At 45.5% G+C, this 20,459-nt stretch overlaps 1 protein-coding gene across 1 annotated transcript in view; it reads left to right on the top strand.

Annotated features, from left to right (window-relative positions):
- Positions 1–20,459, top strand: part of HK2 (hexokinase 2) — a 69,374-nt gene that overhangs the window by 10,267 nt on the left and 38,648 nt on the right. The window contains exon 2 of the mRNA XM_019969859.2: positions 14,072–14,234. Within this exon, the coding sequence (XP_019825418.2) occupies positions 14,072–14,234 (163 nt within the window). The remainder of the gene's footprint in view (positions 1–14,071; positions 14,235–20,459) is intronic.

The raw sequence follows: 20,459 nt of genomic DNA, 5'->3' as shown, positions 1-20,459 counted from the left end.
TTGGCTTGTGAGACGCTTGCTCACACTTCCTCACATCTGCCGCAGTCTCTGGCTTCCCACTGGGGGAACCACTTGAGGTGACTTGTGCTATTGAGTCATAGGCTGGGTCATAGTAGGTTTCAGCCCCACTGACCCTGGAGTTTCCATGAAGTGAATGGTCTTTTTTTGTTTTTTTTTGGCACATTGAGTGTAGAGTCCCTGGCCATCTTGGTTCTCAGCAGAGAGCGCTTTGCCCTTCATATACAGACTCTGGGCTGTCCAGTTTGGCCTCTTCTGACATTAGGGTGCCTGGGGTTCTTGACAAAGCCAGAGAGGACCCTCTGTGTGGGACCCACGCTCTACTTCTCTCGTTCCTGTACAGCCTTTGTCTTGTCTAGATTGTCATGGCTAGAAAATCTCCTTTTCCCTGGAAGTGTCATGCTTTTTGCATTTTTGTCTGTGGATCTCTAAGCACTTCCTTAATAGTCCTTCCCTGGAGTGGCATTGTTGTCGTTGTTCAGTCGCCCAGTCATGTGTGACTCTTTGGGACCCCATGGACTGTAGCACGCCAGTCCTCCCTTTCCTCACCATCTCCCTAAGTTTGCCCAAGTTCATGTCCATTGCATCAGTGACGCCATCCAGCCATCTCATTCTCTGATGTGTCTTCTTCTGCTGTCAGTCTTTCCCAGCATCAGGGACTTTTCCAATGAATTGGCTATTTGCATCAGGTGACCAAAATACTGGAGCTTCAGCTTTAGCATCAGTCCTTCCAATGAGTATTCAGGGTTGATTTCCTTTTAAAATCAAAGATTTTGTTTGACTGGTTTGATCTTCTTGCTGTCCTAGGGACTCTCAAGTGTCTTCTCCAGCACCACAGTTCGAAGGCATCAATTCTTTGGCACTCTGCCTTCTTTATGGTCCAGCTCTCACAACCGTACCTGACCACTGGGAAGACTAAAGCCTTGACTATATGGACCTTTGTTGGCAGAGTAATCTTGGAGTAAACGAAGAGAGTGAGTCGGGTCTGAGGACCTGGCTCTGGGAAACCTTGGTACCTACCCACCCAGCCTATTTCCCTCTCCTCAGCTTAGCAGCGCTGTCCTGGAGGCTTGGATATGGTCTATGTTCTTGGAAGGCTTTATTCCCAACTTTTTCTTTCTGGCATCTCCATATTGTCTGATAAAGGAATGAAGCCAGATGAGCTATTGAACAGCTTTAATTTGGGCTAAATAAGGGAATTTGAAGCTGTCACTTTTCCTTTTTCCCATTTGAAGGACTTTTTCCTCCCAAATTTTCCTATTTCAACCCCTTCTAATGAAGTCTTCCAGCCATTTCCCATCAGTTCATTTTTCCCCTCAATTCCCAAAGGTCTTAAAATAGCAAATGTGCACCACTTACTAAGTGCTGGACTCTGTCTAGGAACTTGACCACAACACAGGCCACCTCAAGCAGCCCTCCAGGATAGCCATTATTGCTGCCTGTTAGTCAGAGGAAGACACCAAGACACAGAAAGGGCAGTACCTTGCTCAAGGACAAGCCAGCATTCAAACCCATGCGGTCTGATTCCAGAGCCCTGGCCTCTGGCCCCAGCATGGGGCTGCCTGGGACAACTGGGGACGGCCAATTGTCTTTCAGTTTCATGGGGTTATGAGGCTGGTGTCCATTGAGAGAGATCTTTGAGCTCATCTGTTCATTTTACAGTTGAGGAAAGCAGGTGTCTTGTCCTAAGGGACCAGCCAGGAACCCAGTCCCACGCCCTGCCCCGTCCTGTCTCCTTTCAGCGCCGTTGGTGTGGCATGAGCTCTTCCCATCGTTCAGATGTGGGCTCCCCAAGGACCACAAGCAGAATTTGCTCTGTGGCCTATTCCTATGATAACCCCGTAATTTTTTTGTCCAAACTGGATCACTTGAGAGTAAAAGGGGACATTGTTAACAGTTATGCTACTATCACACTGGGCAGATTATCCTGGGCAAACTGGGATATATTAGATAGTTGCCCTGCTTATGGTGGGTGTGACAAGGGTGGGTGGGAAGGTCTGGGGCTGGACATGGTACAAAGGGACAGACCCAGAGGAGTTTGATCCAGCAGGTTACAGTGGGCAGCACACAGGAGTCGGAAGTTTAGATGCCCCTGTGGGACTCTGGGCTCAGGCGCAGAGTCTGGTCCCTGGTATAGGGCTGTCCAGAGGAGGCAGAGTAAAGGGATCTGGGGGACAGGCCAGGGCAGCCAGGTAGACGGAGAGGAAGCTCTGCTGCCAGGATCACATGCAGTGCAGGCCCAGGCCTGAAGAGCAAGGCCAGGCTCTGAGCACCTGGGCAGTCTGCGGTGGCCAGCGCTTGTTACTCTCTCACTCTTTCCTCGGTGTTCCCTTTGCCCCTTTATGTCCCCATAACAGATGTGTCTGGAGTGCCTGCTGTATCTCAATACTGCAATAACGCTGGTATCACAGACACAAATTTGGGAACAGTGCCTTCAGTCCTCTGGGACCAGTAAGAGCAAGAGACGCTTTTTAGTCAAAAGTGTGTTAATGTAACCAGCTGGGAACTTGGGGAAGATATTTGTGGAGAGGCTATTTGTATTGGGCCCCTGAAGAACAACTGGGAATTTGGTAGGCCAGAGTAGGAGAACATTCCAGGTATGGGTTCAACACACATCTCTAACCTTTCAAGAAAAAAAACCAAAAAACAAAACTCAGAATTGTATTGATGTGTGTGATTTAAGTGATTGTGAATCTATATCTTATTGTAGTGAAAGAAACTGCTTACTATCTGTCCTTACTGCTTCAGTTGGTAATTAGTAATATATTTGCCTCCTACTGATAGTCTGAGCATTTGCAGGCAGAAGGGTCCCCTTTATCCCAGTATCCTAACTGCCTGGCACACTCAATGTAGCAGCCAGTATGTGTGGGAAAAAGAACTGTCGCAGGGTCATGCACACCTGGGACATATTATTCCTTTGAACTGATGTCCTATAGTCTGCAGATAGGAGGGTCCCAGGACAGGGGTCCCAAAGGCCTGTCTCCTGACCCCCTGACAGGTGCTGTTGCCTGCAGTCTGTCTGGCTGTAACTTGATGCAGCTGAGAGCAAGAACTGGAAGAACAGGAAACCCTGTGGCTCACGCACAGCAAGATCCTGGAGGAGTGGCCTGTGAGCCTGGCTCCACACTCACCCTGCCCTCCAGGCTGTGAGTGTGTCAGCTGCTATCTCCCTGAGGTGGCATGATGACCCTAGTGGGGGTCTGCTTTGTCCCATCTGAAAAAAATGTCAAGGTAGATCTGTAGCTTTTGGTTAACTGCATTTCAGAGGACAGGAGCCTTAAAGAATCCAAAATCTACTGTGTCTTTCCTCCCTAACTCATCCTCCTTTTTTTTTTTTTTTTGTTATCTTATTGGGAATATCTGGCTTTGGCTTGGCAACTTTACAGGATAAATCTGCTGCTGTTTGTACAAACTTGGTCTTCCCAGGAGGAGTCTGTGAAGACATTAGTATTAATGAGGTCACAGATAGCAGTTACCTAGCTTTCCCTGGATGAGCGCACACCTGTGCCCCGGGTCAGGGCATTCATCTGGCCTGGATGTTACGGGACCTGTTAGGAACTTGGCCTATGGTTTGCGGAAGCTTTTTCAGACTTTGGTTTCCTTGTCAAAGATTTGCAGTAAAACACTGGCAAAGGAATAATGTGAAAACATGAAATTCTTTCAAAACTAAGTTGCAGGCATATATTAGCAGATAGAGTCACCAGAAGGCTTTGTGTGGCTGCATTTAGGTTATGGCTTTCCCTTCCGATTTGACCTCTTTGGCCCTACCATGTGCCAAAGACTAGGACCTAGTCAGTACCTTGTCATTTTTCCTTCCTTTATTTTTAAAGTGAAGTATAATTTGCATAGAGAACTGAGAACACTAAGTAACTACCACCTAGATCCAGTAACAAATTATTACCAGCAATAGCAAGCATATGTGTGTGTGTGCGCGCTAAGTCACTTCAGTCATGTTGGGCTCTTTGCGACCCTATGGACTGTACCAGGCTCCTCTGTCCATGGGATTCTCCAGGCAAGAATACTGGAGTGGGTGGCCATTTCCTTCTCCAGGGATATTCCCGACCCAGGGATTGAACCCGCATCTCGTGCGTCTCCTGCATTGGCAGGCAGGTTCTTTACCACTAGCACCCCCTTCTGCTGCTGCTGCTAAGTCGCTTCAGTCATGTCCGACTCTGTGCGACCCTATAGACGGCAGCCCACCAGGCTCCCCCGTCCCTGGGATTCTCCAGGCAAGAACACTGGAGTGGGTTGCCATTTCCTTCTCCAATGCATGAAAGTGAAAAGTGAAAGTGAAGTTGCTCAGTCGTGTCCGACTCTTCGGGACCCCATGGACTCCAGCCTATGAGGCTCCTCAGTCCAAGAGATTTTCCAGGCAAGAGTACTGGAGTGGCACCACCTAGGAATCCCTAATAGCAGCTATGTGTACTCCATGCTAAGTTGCTTTAGCTGTGTCTGACTCTGCAGTGGTATGGACTGTAGCCCGCCAGGCTCCTCTGTCCATGGGATTCTCCAGGCAAGAATACTGGAGTGGGTTGCCATGCCCTCCTCCAGGGGATCTTCCCAACCTAGGGATTGGACCCAGGGTTTGAACCGGAGTTTCTTACATCTCCTGCATTGGCAGACAGGCTCTTTACCACTAGCGGCAGCTGGGAGGTCCCAACAGCAAGTATATCCCCCATTAAATGTAATTACTATCCTGACTTCTACTGGCATAGATCTGTTTCTGTACTTATTATAAGTGGACTCATACGATCCGTTCCGTGCTGTATCTGGCTTCTTTTACTCAACTTTATGTTGTGAGATTCATCTACACAGGCGTGTAGTGACAGGTGGGGCATTCTCATTGCTGTAGTGTACCCTGCCCCTGCCCCTCCAACCCTGTTTTAACTGTAGTTGAGTTAAAGCAGATGAAACTAGCCAAAGTCCTTCACTTCAAGGGGATGTGGTCCTTCCTAACTTTCTTCCTAGGAGACTAGGTTATAGAGCCTTGGAGTCTGCCCTAACACATTATTTAATATATATACACCTGATTGTATCTTTGGGACAAATACAAAAGTGCCAGGAAAGTTGAAATTCAGTCAGTTGGTTTGCTTGGGGGCTAGAAAAATCTAAAACATAGGAATTAGCTAGTGTTCATTCAGCAGCTCTTGGAGAGAAGGTTCTAGGTACTAAATCAGAAATACCCAAAGACTGGAGAAAGCAGTTTGGCATTACAGCAGTACCTCAGGGTGCCCCTGTGTCCTCAGGCCAACTATGCTTATGGAGTTCCTTTCTTATCCAATTTGGTCACTTGAATTTGCCCTTCTACCAGGAGGGTGTATCCTGTAGGAATGACTGATGAGCATTTGCTTGTTCTTGTATTATTTATTTTCTGCCTGCTTACTAAAAGGATTAGATGATATGGTTTAACTTTCATTGAAAGGACTTCTAGAATAAGAGTCATGGAACAGGCAGGAATGATTAAAACTTAGTTCATTAAAGTTGAGTACAGAGCCCTGAGCTTCCTAATAGCCAAAGCAAAAACAAACAAAAAAAAAAACAAAAACAAAACAAAACAACAACACAACCCCACAACAACAACAACCAAAACTGACTCTTCTTGAGTCATTGTTTTAATTTCATTGGCCTGTATCAGGAAGTACAGTGACTCTGGGCAGCAAGACTTTCCCCTGGCACTAAATTCCCTGTAAATTCCCTGTAGGGAATTGACTGGCCAGTGAACAACACAGCAGTTTCATGCAATGGGGTGATTTTTATGATTCTCCCTTCCTGTTACTCCTTGATTAAAGGTAACTAGGATTAAGTCATACTGATATGGAGGCATTGCAGTAGGCAGCCTATGCAGGGTAGTGAGGTAGTGAGCTAAGGCAGGGTAGAGAATGGCTTTCTGCTCCTAGAGTTCATAACCTCCTTCCAGTATCCTGGGCTTGCCCACACCTTCTGAGCCTTTTCACATGATCTCTCTACTGTCTCCATGTCAACACACATCCATTGACATGTATGTTGGATATGTATGTTCTTAGCCCAGAAGCAATCTCCTCTGAATGCTAGTCTTACAGGCCACTCACTCATACCTGTGACAGTTCCCATGGGCCATTTTACATTAACACCATCTTCCATTCATTTCAGAAACACCGGGTCTACAATGAGTTGAGTTCTGTGCTATATCTTATACAGTCCTAGAGAACAGGAATCTTGATTTCTTAAAAAAAATTTTAAAAACATTTGTGTGTGTGCGTGCGTCAGTTGACCCTTGAACAATATGGGTTTGAACTGTACGGGTCCACTTATTGTGGATTTTTTCAATAATAATGTGCTACAGTACTATATCACTGCATTATTCACAGTTGGTTGAATCTGTGGATGAGAACTATATATAAGGAGTGCCAACTATGGAGGATCAGCACCCCAGCCTGCGTGTAGTTCAAAGACCCAGTGGATATATATTTAGAGTGTACAATTCAGCGGCATTAAGTACATCACATTGTTGTACAAGTATCACCACTATCTCTGCAATTGATTTCTTTTAAAATTATATTCTTGTATGCTATCGTGCTTTGCATGTAATTGATTTTCAACAAAGGCTTAAAATGGGAGAAGCTTGGGTCAGGGATTCAGCAATTGAATGATAGAAAAGAATCTTACAGATTTAGATGTTGAAATTTAAGGTTTCTTCTATACTTTCTTTTGAGACGTCTTAAGGTATTCAAGGTAGGGTTTATGGCACTGTATGGAACAAACTGTCAAAGTTGGAATATTGTTCTTTTCTGGATGTAAGTAGTTTGATGAGGACCATTTCTTCCCTGGGACCTGTTAGGTTGGCCTCGGGGAAGGTCACTAGTCATTCAGTTGAAATTGGCCTGCAAGATGACAGTGAGTTCCTGAGGACGCTTGGGGGTAGGATTGTCATTTACCATTTTTGACACTGTAGTAAGGGATCTGGGTGATCCAGGTTCTAGTTTCAACTCTGTGACCTTGGTCAAGGCTGTTCCCCTGACCTCAGTTTCTGTGAGTTTCCTTTCTGGCTCTCACCTCCAGGCCTTTCCTCTCTGGGCTTCCTCATACCTAACTGGGGCTGTGTCTGCCACACCTGAGCCACTTCACACTTTGAAGTGGAGCCTCTGCAACAGTGATCTTCGGCTCCCTCCATTCCTTGCATTGTTGCTATGGCGCAGTTTCTCCTTTTAGTGCTAGTCTAGAGGAAACTGTGGGCACTTAAGGAGATGAGCTTTCCATTTGGCTGTGTTGTTCAGTTGCTCAGTCATCTCTGGCTCTTTGTGACCCCATGGACTGCAGCATACCAGGTTTCCCTGTCCTTCACCATCTCCTGGAACTTACTCAGACTCATGTCCATTGAGTCGGTGATGCCATCCAACCATCTCATCCTCTGTGGTCCCCTTCTCCTCCCGCCTTCATTCTTTCTCAGCATCAGGGTCTTTTCTAATGAGTCAGTCCTTTGCATCAGGTGGCCAAAGTATTGGAGTTTCAGCTTCAGCATCAGTCCTTCCAGTGAATATTCAGGACTCACTTCCTTTAGGATTGCCTGGTTTGATCTCCTTTCAGTCCAAGAGACTCTCAAGAGTCTTCTCCAACACCACAGTTCAAAAGCATCAGTTCTTTGGCATTCAGCCTTCCTTATGGTCCAACTCTCACATCCATACATGACCACTGGAAAAACCATAGCTTTGACTAGATGGACCTTTGTTGGCAAAGTAATTTCTCTGCTTTTTAATATGCTGTCTAGGTTTGTCATAGCTTTTCTTCCAAGGAGCAAACGTCTTTTAATTTCATGGCTGTGGTCACCATCTGCAGTGATTTTGGAGCCCGAGAAAATAGTCTGTCACAGTTTCCACTGTTTCCCCATCTATTTGCCATGAAGTGATGGGACCAGATGCCATTATTTTAGTTTTTTGAATGTTGAGTTTTAAGCCAACTTTTTCACTCTCTCTTTTACTTATCTTTAGCTAAGCCTGAAGTTACTATTCTCCACCTAGATGGGGGCCTTAGTTCTTGCATAAAAACTCAGGAGAACTCCAGAGATAATTGTTATGTGTATCCCTTGAGGAGGAACCAGGACCCTGCTTTATTGCTGCACTGTTATTTCTTGGCTGCTCCTCCTTGGTTTCCAAATTCCCTCCCTTCCCTAGTTAGTAACTGTTCGAATCTGTTCTTTAGAACTCTGGGGAAGTCTAGGAGGTCGATGCCTTTTTTTCTGCAAACATGAACAGGGGACTTGGAAAGGCTTTTGCACCTGGGAAGGCCCCAAAGGGTCCTGCTTGTTTTCAGCTTCTCTTTAGAACTTCTCTTGCCTGAACCCACAGTTCTAGAGAGGAGGCAGGCATAGACTAGTGTGTTATGCGAAGAAAGAAACTGACCAAAACTGCCCAATGAGGAATTTCTAATCTTGAGATTGCTAAACAGATGTGTCTAAAAGTACTATCTCTCTTTAATACACACCCTTGCCTCTGGTTAGGCAAGTGACCTTCTCATACTGCAACCAAGCTTTGCTCTGGCCTGCCTCTTTATCCCCAGCCTGGAATTCCCCTCCTTTCCATCTTTTTTCCTAATAGAGATTTAAAGAGAAGTAATCCAGGGTGTCAGGCCACACACACTCCAAAGAAAAAGAAGGAAGAATTTGGGGAAACAGCTCCTGTTTTGCTAACCCCCGTGTGACTAAGTAGGGTTAAGAAATGTCTTTGATCCTCTGAAGGTGCCACTTGGCACAGGGGAGTCTGGGAGAAAAAGAGGAAAGGGGATAGACAAAAAGGTTAGATATTAATAGATAGCTTTACATTTGCCACCTCATTTATGCTAGTGACTCTGTTTGAGTGTTAGTCCTCCCATTTTATAAGGAGGAAACTGGGACTCAGATGCCTGTTTTGAACACTGATTTTTCTGATGCCACAGCCTACAGTTCCCCACCACCAGCTACTAAATAAGGGATAACCTGAATGATTCTACTTTGATAGCTTCCAATAACTGGAACTTTTCCCCAACAACTTCAAATTTGTCTTTGCAACTCTCAACTTGACCCAGGATTGATGAAGAATTGTTTCACAGTTTAGCCTAATGTCTTAAGTACCGACTTTCAAAGATCCCAGGCCGAAAGTGGTAACAAATGACCTTGAGCAGTATTGACTAGAACACTATCCATTATTGTCACATTATTGTTAAGGTAGATACCAGCCCAAGGAGAGGGGAAGATGTTTGAGCACCCAGACAGTAATAAAGATGTCAATTTGATTAGTCTGGAATGGGTCTTTGGGATTCTTAGCCAAGTTCAGAAACTCTTATCCCAAGTGGCAGAACATAGACAGAAGTTATCAGAAAGTAGATTTATCTTAGAGAAAAAACTTTCTAACAACTAGAACTGACCAGCAGTAGAAGCTAACCAATTTTGAGAAGTGAGGAGTCTGTCATGCTTGGAAGCATTCAGATCTAGGCCTGATGCCTATTGGGGTAAGAGGGACAAAGGAGATAAACTCAAATGCTGTCTACTTTCAACGGGATTTGAATTGTCATTACCCCAAGGTTCTTTATAAGAGTTAGTATTTTTTAGCCATAATGTTACTGTGCTGTGTACATTTGGTAACTCCTAAATGACATTCTCCTATGACTTTGGGCCTGCTTGTGTTCCCTCCTTCTGGTTGCACTGTGAGAGAAAGTTGGCAGGATTCTGCATTTACTTCCTTCCCGATCCAGGAGAAAGGTCTTTGTATGGAGGCTGCTTCTTGCTTCCGACTCCTGCTTCCCTTGGCTACCCTCCACTCAACACAGCAGTGCTGGCCAAGGCTGGGTGGGCCTCAGTGGTGTGTTTAGGAAGTGATAACATCAGGTGATTAATCATTCCTTCCTGAGTGGCCCTGAGAAACTCAGGGTGGATACATCATCATGTCCATCATTGTGGCCCAAAGACAGGAGGTTTGGGCCAAGGTGCTGTAGCTGTATTTTTCATAGCTGTCCCGTATCCTTTTTCTTGGTCTCATCTGATGGAGATGTAAATCGAAGTACTTTGATGATAAAACAAAGTACTGAGGTCATCCAAGAAGCTGCAGAGCAGAGAGTCCCACCCAGATGAGGAGAGTCCACAGGAAAAGTGAGGGTGATAGGCCTAAGGGCCTAGCTTTAGAGCCAGACGCCTGTGCTCCTCACCGAGTGAGCTATAAAACAGGGATATAGAAGTTTTACAAAAGAACAGTGGACGTCATGTCAGTAAACTTGTAGGATGGGTTTTGGGAGGTAAGAAATGCTTGGTAAATGTTTAGCTACTGTAATGGTGATCATCATGACCATTTTCATCTGTTACTAAACACTGAAGAATGGTTATAATCTCTTGGGTAAAGGGCAACATGATTTGAGTAAAGGCTGACCCTTTAACTTGTTAGGTCCTTTTGAGAGTTAAGGATGAGGAGTGTTGACTAGATTTCCAACAAGCCTTGTAGCAGCTTAAACATCAAAGTTAAGCTAAGCATGACCACAGTAGAATTACAGCCATCCTAACTTGGTCTTTTGTGTACATGACCTCACACTCCAAGAAGTGATAGGGCAGCTCTTTAACAGGGCAGCACCACAGGCTCAGCTTGCCCACAAAGGAACATCTGGAGCCTTTGCAACATCTGGAGCCATCTATGGAGGCAGGAGTGGGTGGCAGTGAGGCTTCTGGGCCTGTCTTCTTTTTGGGAAAGTAGTAATGCAGGAGCTCCAACTTAGTCACGTGTCAAACTCATGATAATGTCCAGAGATATGTCTGCTGCCCTCTGACCTGACGGGGCAGCCCTGTGCGTGTCTGTGTGGTGGGATGACTGGTTCAGAAGATGGCCTTTTAGTGGATGTGGCCAGCCTGCATGCACTGTAGTGCCATTTGAGCTGTACAGACTTTGCTGTTCAGCAGAGAGGGGCATCCATCTAGTAGAGTGGACAAAAGCACAGTGGGCTGCCCCGTCCAGTCCTGGCTTAATCTTTTGCATCTGTGTGATTTGGGACATGTTGCCTTCCCCTTTCAGTTGAATGGAGAAAATAACACCTCAAAGGGTTGTTATGAGGATTCAATGAGTTAATGGGTATAAGACCTTGAGAACAGGTTTTGCCGAAGGGTTTGCTGTTATTACTATTGCCTATGAGGCTGTACTTGGATGTGGCTTGGCTTTAGCCTTTGTTTGGTCTGGTGGCTGGGACTTGTACGTTAGCACTGAGATGCATTAAGCCCTAATTTGTTCCTCGGCCAAGCCCGGCATCACTGAGTCTGAAGCAGGAGGCCTCTATGGTGATTATAGTTGCTCTGGGCCCAGAGTCTCCTGCGTTTTGTCTCCCACTGAGCCAATAGGGAGAGAGAGGACTTGTCTGAGACCAAATGCTTTTTCCTCCTGGGAGCCTCATGCGTTGTAGGGGAGGCCAACCTCCTCAGGAACACCCTGGCTCCCCAGTATTGTAGGAAGCCCAGATCAGTGACCCTGCTCAGGGAAGCGAGCTAGTGCCCCACAGACCTGGGAGGCTAAGGCAAACAGGGGGTTTGCCATGAACCTGAGGTGCCATGAACCTGAAATTAGGAAATAGAGTGGATGATTGAAGTCTTTCTGATTTCGACCAAAGGAGTTAGATGTCTACGGTAGCTCTCTAATAAATGCTGGCAGCAAGGGAACTTGGGGATATCCTCATTTCTGCAAATTTCAAACTATGACAAGCCTAGTCCCTCTGCTGGCTGGGGAGGGAGTGGAAAAGTGGCTGAGGGGCTTTCACCACTCTAGCCCTGCTTTGTCCTTTTCCATCCCACGTGAGGATTGTGTCTGTCAATTTTGTTCTATTTTAACCACATGCAGTTACGAAGACGGGTGGGCTGATTAACCACAGTCTCTTCTTTGTCTTGCTTACAGCTTCTTTCAGCATTTTATCCAGTCTCTGATCTTTCAACTTGTGGTATTTTAGAAGAATGATGAAAGATGAGTAGTGATCAGGATGCTTGAAATGATCTGAGAAGGGCCAATCTCATAATTCCACAGGAGAGAGGGATGGACCCCAAACCCCACAGGGAGTTAGGATGTGGCTGCAAGAGAGAACCTGTGAGTAAGAGGACTGTCTCTCTCGCTCTCTAATTCTCCCCACCCCCCAGCCCAAAAGAGGGCAATGGGTCTGTTCTTTCCTTAAAGTATTAAACAACTTTTGCTGTTCCTCTGGGAATCTCAAGCTTCAAAATTTGTTTAAAACCTTTGGTTTTAACTTAGAACCAAAAAAGTTTGGTTCTAAGAAGATCTGACAAAAAAAGTGCTGGAAAATAGAACAGTCTGTTAATACTAATGAGCACATTTGTCAGGGAAAGCTCATTATAAATGTTTATGCTTCTTGGTCAGAGTTGGGCAGAGGACTGCTGCTGCTACTGCTGCTAAGTCGCTTCAGTCGTGTCCGACTCTGTGCGACCCCATAGACAGCAGCCCACCAGGCTCCCCCGTCCCTGGGATTCTCCAGGCAAGAACACTGGAGTGGGTTGCCATTTCCTTTTCCAGTGCATGAAAGTGAAAAGTGAAAGTGAAGTCACTCAGTTGTGTTCGACCCTCAGCGACCCCATGGACTGCAGCCTTCCAGTCTCCTCCGTCCATGGGCTTTTCCAGGCAAGAGTACTGGAGTCGGGTGCCCAAAGGATAGGTGGGCGTTTACTTGTGATTCCCACAGGAGTAACAGTGATGGTGGTCATCAGCCCAACCAAGCCAGTCAGGATTCCTTTGGGAATCCTGAAGTTTGGGAGCTGGAAAGAACAGGGTCTCTTCACCCCCCAGTTTGCTGATGAGGCTGGGAGGACCAGGCCCACCGCCCTCATACCTTGAGGGCACAGCTGTAGCCTGGCCCAAGGGTCCTGATTCTACCCCCATCTCCATGGCCAGCAACCCCACCTGGCCTGGACGTTGCTGCTGCGAACAGGGATATTGTGGAAACTTGAGTGCCTCCTTGGATGGATTTCTATCAGATCTTTTTCTGAGAAGAAAACTGGGAATATCCACAGCCAGAGCAGATGAGAGCCTTCAAGAAGCAGGCTGTCTGAAGGGGACTCCTGTTGTTTCTCCTTCTCTCAGTGTTAAATCTGGGAAAAGTTCACAGAAATTTATGTTGAAAACAAGATAAATGAAATGACTAGGGAGAGCCGCCTCTGCCTCTGTGGATGGGGGAGGACTTTGGCTTTACCATGTGTATCAAGCCTCTGTCAATATGTCACATGCTGTGCTGGGCTTCAGGGATGCAAGCGTGAACAAATAGTCATGGTTCTTGCCCTTGGTGCTTATGATTTGGGCACTAATATATGTTTCCAAATTGAGGTTGGTGATGTGAAGGGAAAAGTCTGAGTTCACAGGAAAAACAGGGAGGCCTGATTGTTTTATTAGGAAGGTCAGAGAAGGCCTCTGTGCAGAGAGACCTGAAGGATTGGTAAGGGATCCGTAGATGAAGAGCAGAGTGAGGTGCTGTGTGGCCCATGTGAACAGTCTTGCAGGCAGGGAAGGGCACGGTTGGTGTGTTGGGGGGCTGAGCCAAGGCTGGTCTGCACAAGGAGTGCAGAGGCACCTGGTAAGATGAGCAGTGGGCGAGGCCAGGCTGTATGGTAGGGCCTTGGAAGGGTTTCAGATTTGGTGCCAATGGGAGACCACAGAAAGGTTTTAAGCATGGGAATAGTATAGACTCTGTCTGGGGATGGAAAATGGATGGCAGAAGTAAAAGTAGAATCAGAGACTCTTATTAGTCTAGGAAGGAGGCAATGGCTGAGGGGCAATAGGGTTGGCGCAACTGGCCTTGAGTGCAGAGGAAAAGAGATGAGCCTCTCCCCTAGCTGGCCTTTCCCCTGGTCTTCATCATTCTCCAGAAATAAAATTAGACCATTTTTCTAATTTGAATTTTTAGTTAATTTTTTTTTTTTAAGACAAAGTCCTGTCACAGATTCTGGTTCAATGGTCTTAATAACCTTCTGTACCTAATAGATTTTACCCTTTTGAGAAGCTGAATGATGTTCCATGACATAAATGAATACCATAATTCATTTAGTATATATGTCACTATGCACTTTCCCCTCTTTCAGGTTGACCAGTATCTCTACCACATGCGTCTTTCTGATGAAACTCTTCTGGAGATTGCTAAGCGTTTTCGCAAGGAGATGGAGAAAGGGCTTGGAGCCACCACTCACCCTACGGCTTCAGTAAAAATGCTGCCTACTTTTGTGAGGTCTACTCCAGACGGAACAGGTACTGTACCCACTGGGAGGGGTCTGGAAGCTCCTTTGCCTGGGGGAGATTTGGATGACTTTGCTCAGGGACCCAAAGAACTATGTACACCAGGGATGGTACTTTGGTTTTAAGCCTCAGAAGCCAACGCTGGCTAATTTAAGCATGTAGGGATTTGAATGGAAGTTTGTGGCATGGGATAGAGGGGAAGACTGGGAAAGGAGGTAGCCCTGGCAGTCAAGGGAGAAGTAAATCTTTGTCATTCCTGCTGGGGTAACTGCTATCGGCCATTTGATTCCATCCATGGCTCAGTAATGGCAACCCACGCCAGTACTCTTGCCTGGAAAATCCCATGGACAGAAGAGCCTGGTAGGTTATGGTCCATGGGATTGCAAAGATTCGGACGAGAATGAGTGACTTCACTTTCACTTTCACTTTATACCTTCACAGAGACTGCATACAGTGAGGATCATAAACAGCAAATATGCCTAAGATGCTTACGGCCATACACCATGGCAGTCACTCTTGAGCCCACCTAACTGGTACATTCCACAGGCATGCTGGAGAATCACTGTGGTACAGATTGTTCTAGATTGTTTCTTGAACTCCATGAATAAAGACTACTAGAAATCCAAATAAACTTGGGATAATGTAAAAGAGACATGGTACATATTAAGGTATGAAAGTCTCTAAAATTGTGCAATTAGAACTTGTCGAGCTTTGTTTTATCCCCTTGTTTGGATACAGTCTGTATTTCACGATGCACCTCCCCAAAAGTGATTTAACTAAACTGGAGAAAAGCGTCATGGGGAGACTGAAGTTGGAAGGTGGATTCGGGCTAGATTCAGAAATCTTGTATGCATACCCGAAACACTGAGTCTTTCTTCAGTAATACGCACTGGGGAGTAGCTGAAAGTTTTTGAGAGGTGTGAGCAGAGCTGTCTTGGTAACACACATTGTCAGCAGTTTATGTAGAGTGTGTGTGCGTGTGGGGTGATGGATGGTTAGTAGAGCACGGGGCATGGCCCTGGTGGAATGTAGTGGGCAGAGACCAGAGAGAATTCAAAGATCATACCAGGGTGTGGAGCACAGCTGTCCCAGGGTGGCAGCATCCTCAGAGAAGGGAATGGAGCTAAGTTGTGCCAGTGCTTTCTGCAGACAAACTTGCCACACAGTTTGTTTCATTTAATCTTCATGACAACCCTCCATTTTAGAGATAAAGTATCTCTGGGGCCATGAGGAGTGAAGGATGTGTGATGGCTACCTGCATGTAGAGGGTGAGAGAAAGAGCCTGGAGGCAGCTGCCAGGGTAGTGGAGGAACTAGGAAGTACAGAGGCTGAGCCACCCGAGAGGAGACGAGGCCAGGAAGGCGATGGCTGGTGAAGACCCGTACTTGCGGAGAAGCTCTGGGGGTGGGGAAAGGCACAGGACAGGGCTTGTCCACGCACCACGTGTTTTCAGTGTTTGCATCATGTCTGGGTCCCTGAGGCTTACCTTTCTACAGTCCCTAAAAGAAGTACATGTCTGCTAAAGCCTTGGGTCCCGGCGCTGAGAGTGTGGCCCTGTTCAGGAGTGTTCTGAGCAAGCGTGTCTCAGCCTTTCAGAGAGCTCCTTGAGTTGAGGAGCCTCCTCCAGTTCTCGTGTGTCTCTTGTGTGCCCTCTGGAATGGCACGTTTACTCCATCTGCCACTTACTCTGACTGGCAGCCACACCCGCTTTTATTGTTTTTATTGGACATTCTGATAAATTTACTAGCTCTTTTAGTCCAGGGACCTTGTCTTTGTTTCAGGCACTAGCACTAAGCAAGTATCCTAAATATTTTCTAAATATATATTATGGGCTAAAGGATTTTTTCTGAGCACTTAATGTAGTAATTTATTTACTTTTCACAAAACCTTGTAAGATATGTACAAATTTTACCTACTTTTTTTTTTTTTTTAAGATGAGGAGTTGGGAGCCTGAATGGTCAGATAATTTGTCTACGGTCACACAGCTAAGTCAGGATTCAAACTCGTAAATGCCAAAGGCTAGGCATCAAGGCTGCTGCACTTGATCCATTATGTGCCTACGTGCACATGTGAGCCTGTCCACTCAGCAACAGAGCACACCGCACATGCTCAGTTAAAGTTTTTTGAAATGGAGTTGGGGGTGGATGTCTGGCCTGGATTATAGGCAGGTGAATAAGCTTATTGGGGAGAACTAGGTATGCGGCCAGCTTTTTCTGTTCTTGTTGCTTTCCTGAGATTGGAGCATGGAGATCTCCCCTTGCCTCTTAGAGTTTGAACCAATCGCCGTATTGTGTGGTTATAGATTCTACCGTGCTAATGGAGACAGCACCTAACATGTAAAAGGAACACTGTGTATTATGTTAGTCGCTCAGTCATGTCCAGCTCTTTGTGACCCAGTGGACTGTAACTTGGCAGGCTCCTCTGTCCATGGAATTCTCCAGGCAAGAATACTGGAGTGGGTTGCCATTCCCTACTCCAGGGAATCTTCCCAACCCAGGGTTTGAACCTGCATCTCCTACATTATAGGCAGATTCTTTACACTCTGAGCCACAAGGGAAGCCCCAACTGTGTATTGGAATGGTTTATTCACTTGAGCAGAGCAGGTGACCCCTAGAGTACTGGAGACCAGACTGTAGGAGATGGGGTCCCCAGCCCCATGGTTTCTCATTTCCTGAGGTGTCCGTGGGTCAGCTCCTCACCCCAGCTGTCTGAGACTCAGCCTTTTTTCCTTTGTAAAAATAAGAGGTAGATCCAACAGTTCCAGTCTCTTCTATATGTCCTGGAACTAGTGTGTCACTGTGCAAAGTTCCTTGAATTACTGTAATGAAGGAAAGACCCATAATGTCCATCAGTTGGCCACTGGTCAATTAATGCAGAAAACAGGCCTCTGTAACCCAGCATAAACCATGAGACAGTTTTATCTAAATTCATGTTAAGATCATATATATATATATATATATATATATATACACACACACACACACACACACACACACACACACACAGGTGTGTAAAGTCTCAAGGACATGTATTAAGTTATTGGTAGGGTTTGCCTGGACTGTGAGGTTGGCAGTGACTACATATACGTGTATATGACAACTCAGCAATTCTACTTCCAGCTATACCTTAAACAAATTTCCATATGAACTCAAGGAGACATGTCTAAGAATGTTCAGGGCAGTGCTGCTTATAATAACAGTGTACTGGGAACCATTTATAGACTGTGTGTGATGGGATGCTATGCAGCATATTACCAGAAAAAAAGTGTATAAATATGGATACATCTGAAAAAAAAAATGAATGAAAAAAGCAGGACATGTACCTCATAGTAGTTGAATGTAATTAAAAAAAAAATCCCTCCAAGCAATGCTATATGTTGCTCATACACACATCCTAAAATTGTTAGGGTATAAACTGGAAAATGTGCACCAGATAAATGTTAGGGTTGCTTCTGGAGGGAAAGAAAATTGAACTGGGGAGGGGAGCATGAGGGAATATAACTGAACGTGGTCAACAGCAAGGCTTTGAGTTTTATGTTTTGTTAATTGGGGGCTGTGAGTTCTGGAAGGTGGCAGAGAGGACTGCTAACTCTTCAGTCAATAAAACTTGCCACAATGAAGATTCTTCTTTGTAAAGTGCTGAGAGAAGAAATGAGGGAGAGCTGTGTGCAGGGCTGCTGCCTTTCTCCGAACGTGTCACGCAGCTGGTGAGGCTTGGCTGGAGCACCTGCTTGCTGGTCAAGGCTGCGATCCAGACACTGTAACTGCTGGTGGTGACTGTGCTTCTCTGCTGCAGAGGGCTAGAGGCCTTGCGCAAGTGGTGCCTGATCCAGGCTAGCCTTCTTCAGCACCCTGATCAGCCCTTTCCAGTGTTACTTTTCTAATCTGGGAAATTAAACCTCAGATCTAAAGCTGTGATCTAGAGGGACATAGTCAGTGGCTGTCTAACTCTTCTGGACTACATACTCACAGCAAGAAACTCATGCATAGGAATGTTGATAGACAACTGAAACGAGTTTCAGGAATTAATGTGTATTCTTAAATGTGACACAGATCTATTATCTTCTCTACTTTAGAACTGTCTGTAGTCAGGACTTAAATAATTTTTCTTCAGCTTGCAGTGTGAAAGCCACCATCTTAAATGCTCCTCACCCAGTTTTGCCCTGGTCAGGCCTTTGTAAAATTGGCTATTTCTTGCCAGGGGTGAGAGGTGGTTTCAGCGCAGTGTGTGGTAAGGGGCAAAGATTAGAATTCCAGGTTTAAAAGACTGTGAAAGTTGTATGCTTTCGAGTAGTTCATTTATGCCCCAATCCTCCATTTTCTCATTTGTAAAAAGAAGAAGCATCGGAGGGTTGGCTCTCAGAATGAAGGGGGAGTCAGTCACGTAACTTTCTCAGTGTGTTGTAAGCCCAGTCATATGTAGCCACAACAGCAAGGTGCACACCCGGCACTGATTTTTGTTGCTCAGGGAGCAGGTGTGAGGGTTCATCCCCATCAAATGGTCCTGCATTTTGGAGCATGGACTGAGTTCCAGCTTTCTTAAGTCAGGTCTCAGCTATCTAATGGTAATCAGAGACCTGGTAAGAGAATGTGGGAGAGACTTCAGGAAGTTTCAGGCCATTCATTTATGATGGAGGCCTCCATTACACACAAGAAAAAAGAACCTCTAAATTATGGTTTGAGTTCTCTGTGAGAAGGAAGGGAATGTCAACAGCCAGAGCCCCATGGCGGCTGACTCAAAAATATCTGTGCTTCATAGGTTGTGTAGACCATGCAGTACAAAGAAACATAGTTGGGACAGATAAAAATGAAATATTTATAAATGATCCAAGGATTTCTTTGTTGTTGTTTTAATTGCTAAGCTGTGTCTGACTCTTTTGGAACCCTGTGGATTGTAGTCTGCCCCTGGTGACTCAGTAGTAAAGCATCTGTCTGCCAATGCAGGAGATGAGGGTTTGATTCCTGGGTTGGGAAGATCTCCTGATGGAAGAAATGGCAACACACTCCAGTATTCTTGCCTGGGAAATCCCATGGACAGAGAAGCCTGTCGCGCTGCACTCCATGAGGTCACAAAAGAGTCGGACACAACTTAGCAAATAAACAATAACAAAAATATCTTGCTTGGTGACTGAATTTGGTGTCAGCACGGTATGTATATGAAAAATGCTCGTGATTTGTTTTTTTTTCCTCTAAGACAGTTTTCGGAGAGGGCAGTGGCACCCCACTCCAGTACTCTTGCCTGGCAAATCCCATGGACGGAGGAGCCTGGTAGGCTGCAGTCCATGGGGTCGTGAAGAGTTGGACACGACTGAGTGACTTCACTTTCACTTTTCACTTTCATGCATTGGAGAAGGAAATGGCAACCCACTCCAGTGTTCTTACCTGGAGAATCCCAGGGACGGGGGGAGCCGGGTGGGCTGCCGTCTATGAGGTCGCACAGAGTCGGACACGACTGAAGCGACTTAGCAGCAGCAGTAGCAGCAGCAAGACAGTTTTAGGAAGTTGAAAGAATATAATGAACACCCATATACAGACTACCTAGAGTCTACATTTATATTTTAACCAAATCTGTTTTATCACATTCCTCTATCCTTTTGTCTCTCAGTCTAGCTTGTTTTTCTTGAGGCATTGCAAAGTACATTGTAGCAATCAGTTCATTTCAACCCTAAAACTTCAGCGTGCTCATTGTTAACTAGAGGTCAATGCTACTCTTTTATCTTTTGATGTAAAATTTCGTACCAGATGCAAACCTTAAATATCATATGATGAACTGACAAATACATACACCTATTTAATACAACATCTATCAGGATAGAAAACATTACCATCAGTCCAGAACTTCCCTGGTGCACTTTCCCAGGCAGCTCCTGTCCCCAACCCCCAGAAGCAGTCCCTGTTTTAAATCCACATGTATTACTAGTTTTTCTTGTTTTAGAACTTCCGTTATATACAATCATACAGTAGTTACTCTACACAAGGCTTCATTTACCCATCATAATGCAGGCTTTATCCATGTTGTGAATATCAGTAGTTCCTTTTTGCTTGCTGATTCTCTAGTGTGATTGGGATCCTATATGACATCAATTCTATGGACACCTGGGCTGTTTCCAGTTTTCCCCTAAGGCGATGAAAGCTACTATACACATTGTTGCACAAGCCTCTATGTGGAAATGTTTCCATTTTCTTCCTTTTCTGGAGTAAACAATTAAGAGTGGAATTTCTGGGTCATAGGGTTTGG

This window comes from Bos indicus, chromosome 11 (assembly GCF_029378745.1).
Source record: "Bos indicus isolate NIAB-ARS_2022 breed Sahiwal x Tharparkar chromosome 11, NIAB-ARS_B.indTharparkar_mat_pri_1.0, whole genome shotgun sequence".
Taxonomy (NCBI): domain Eukaryota; kingdom Metazoa; phylum Chordata; class Mammalia; order Artiodactyla; family Bovidae; genus Bos; species Bos indicus.
The sequence above is the reverse complement of the archived record's forward strand: the minus strand, read 5'-3'. Positions and strand labels throughout refer to the sequence as shown.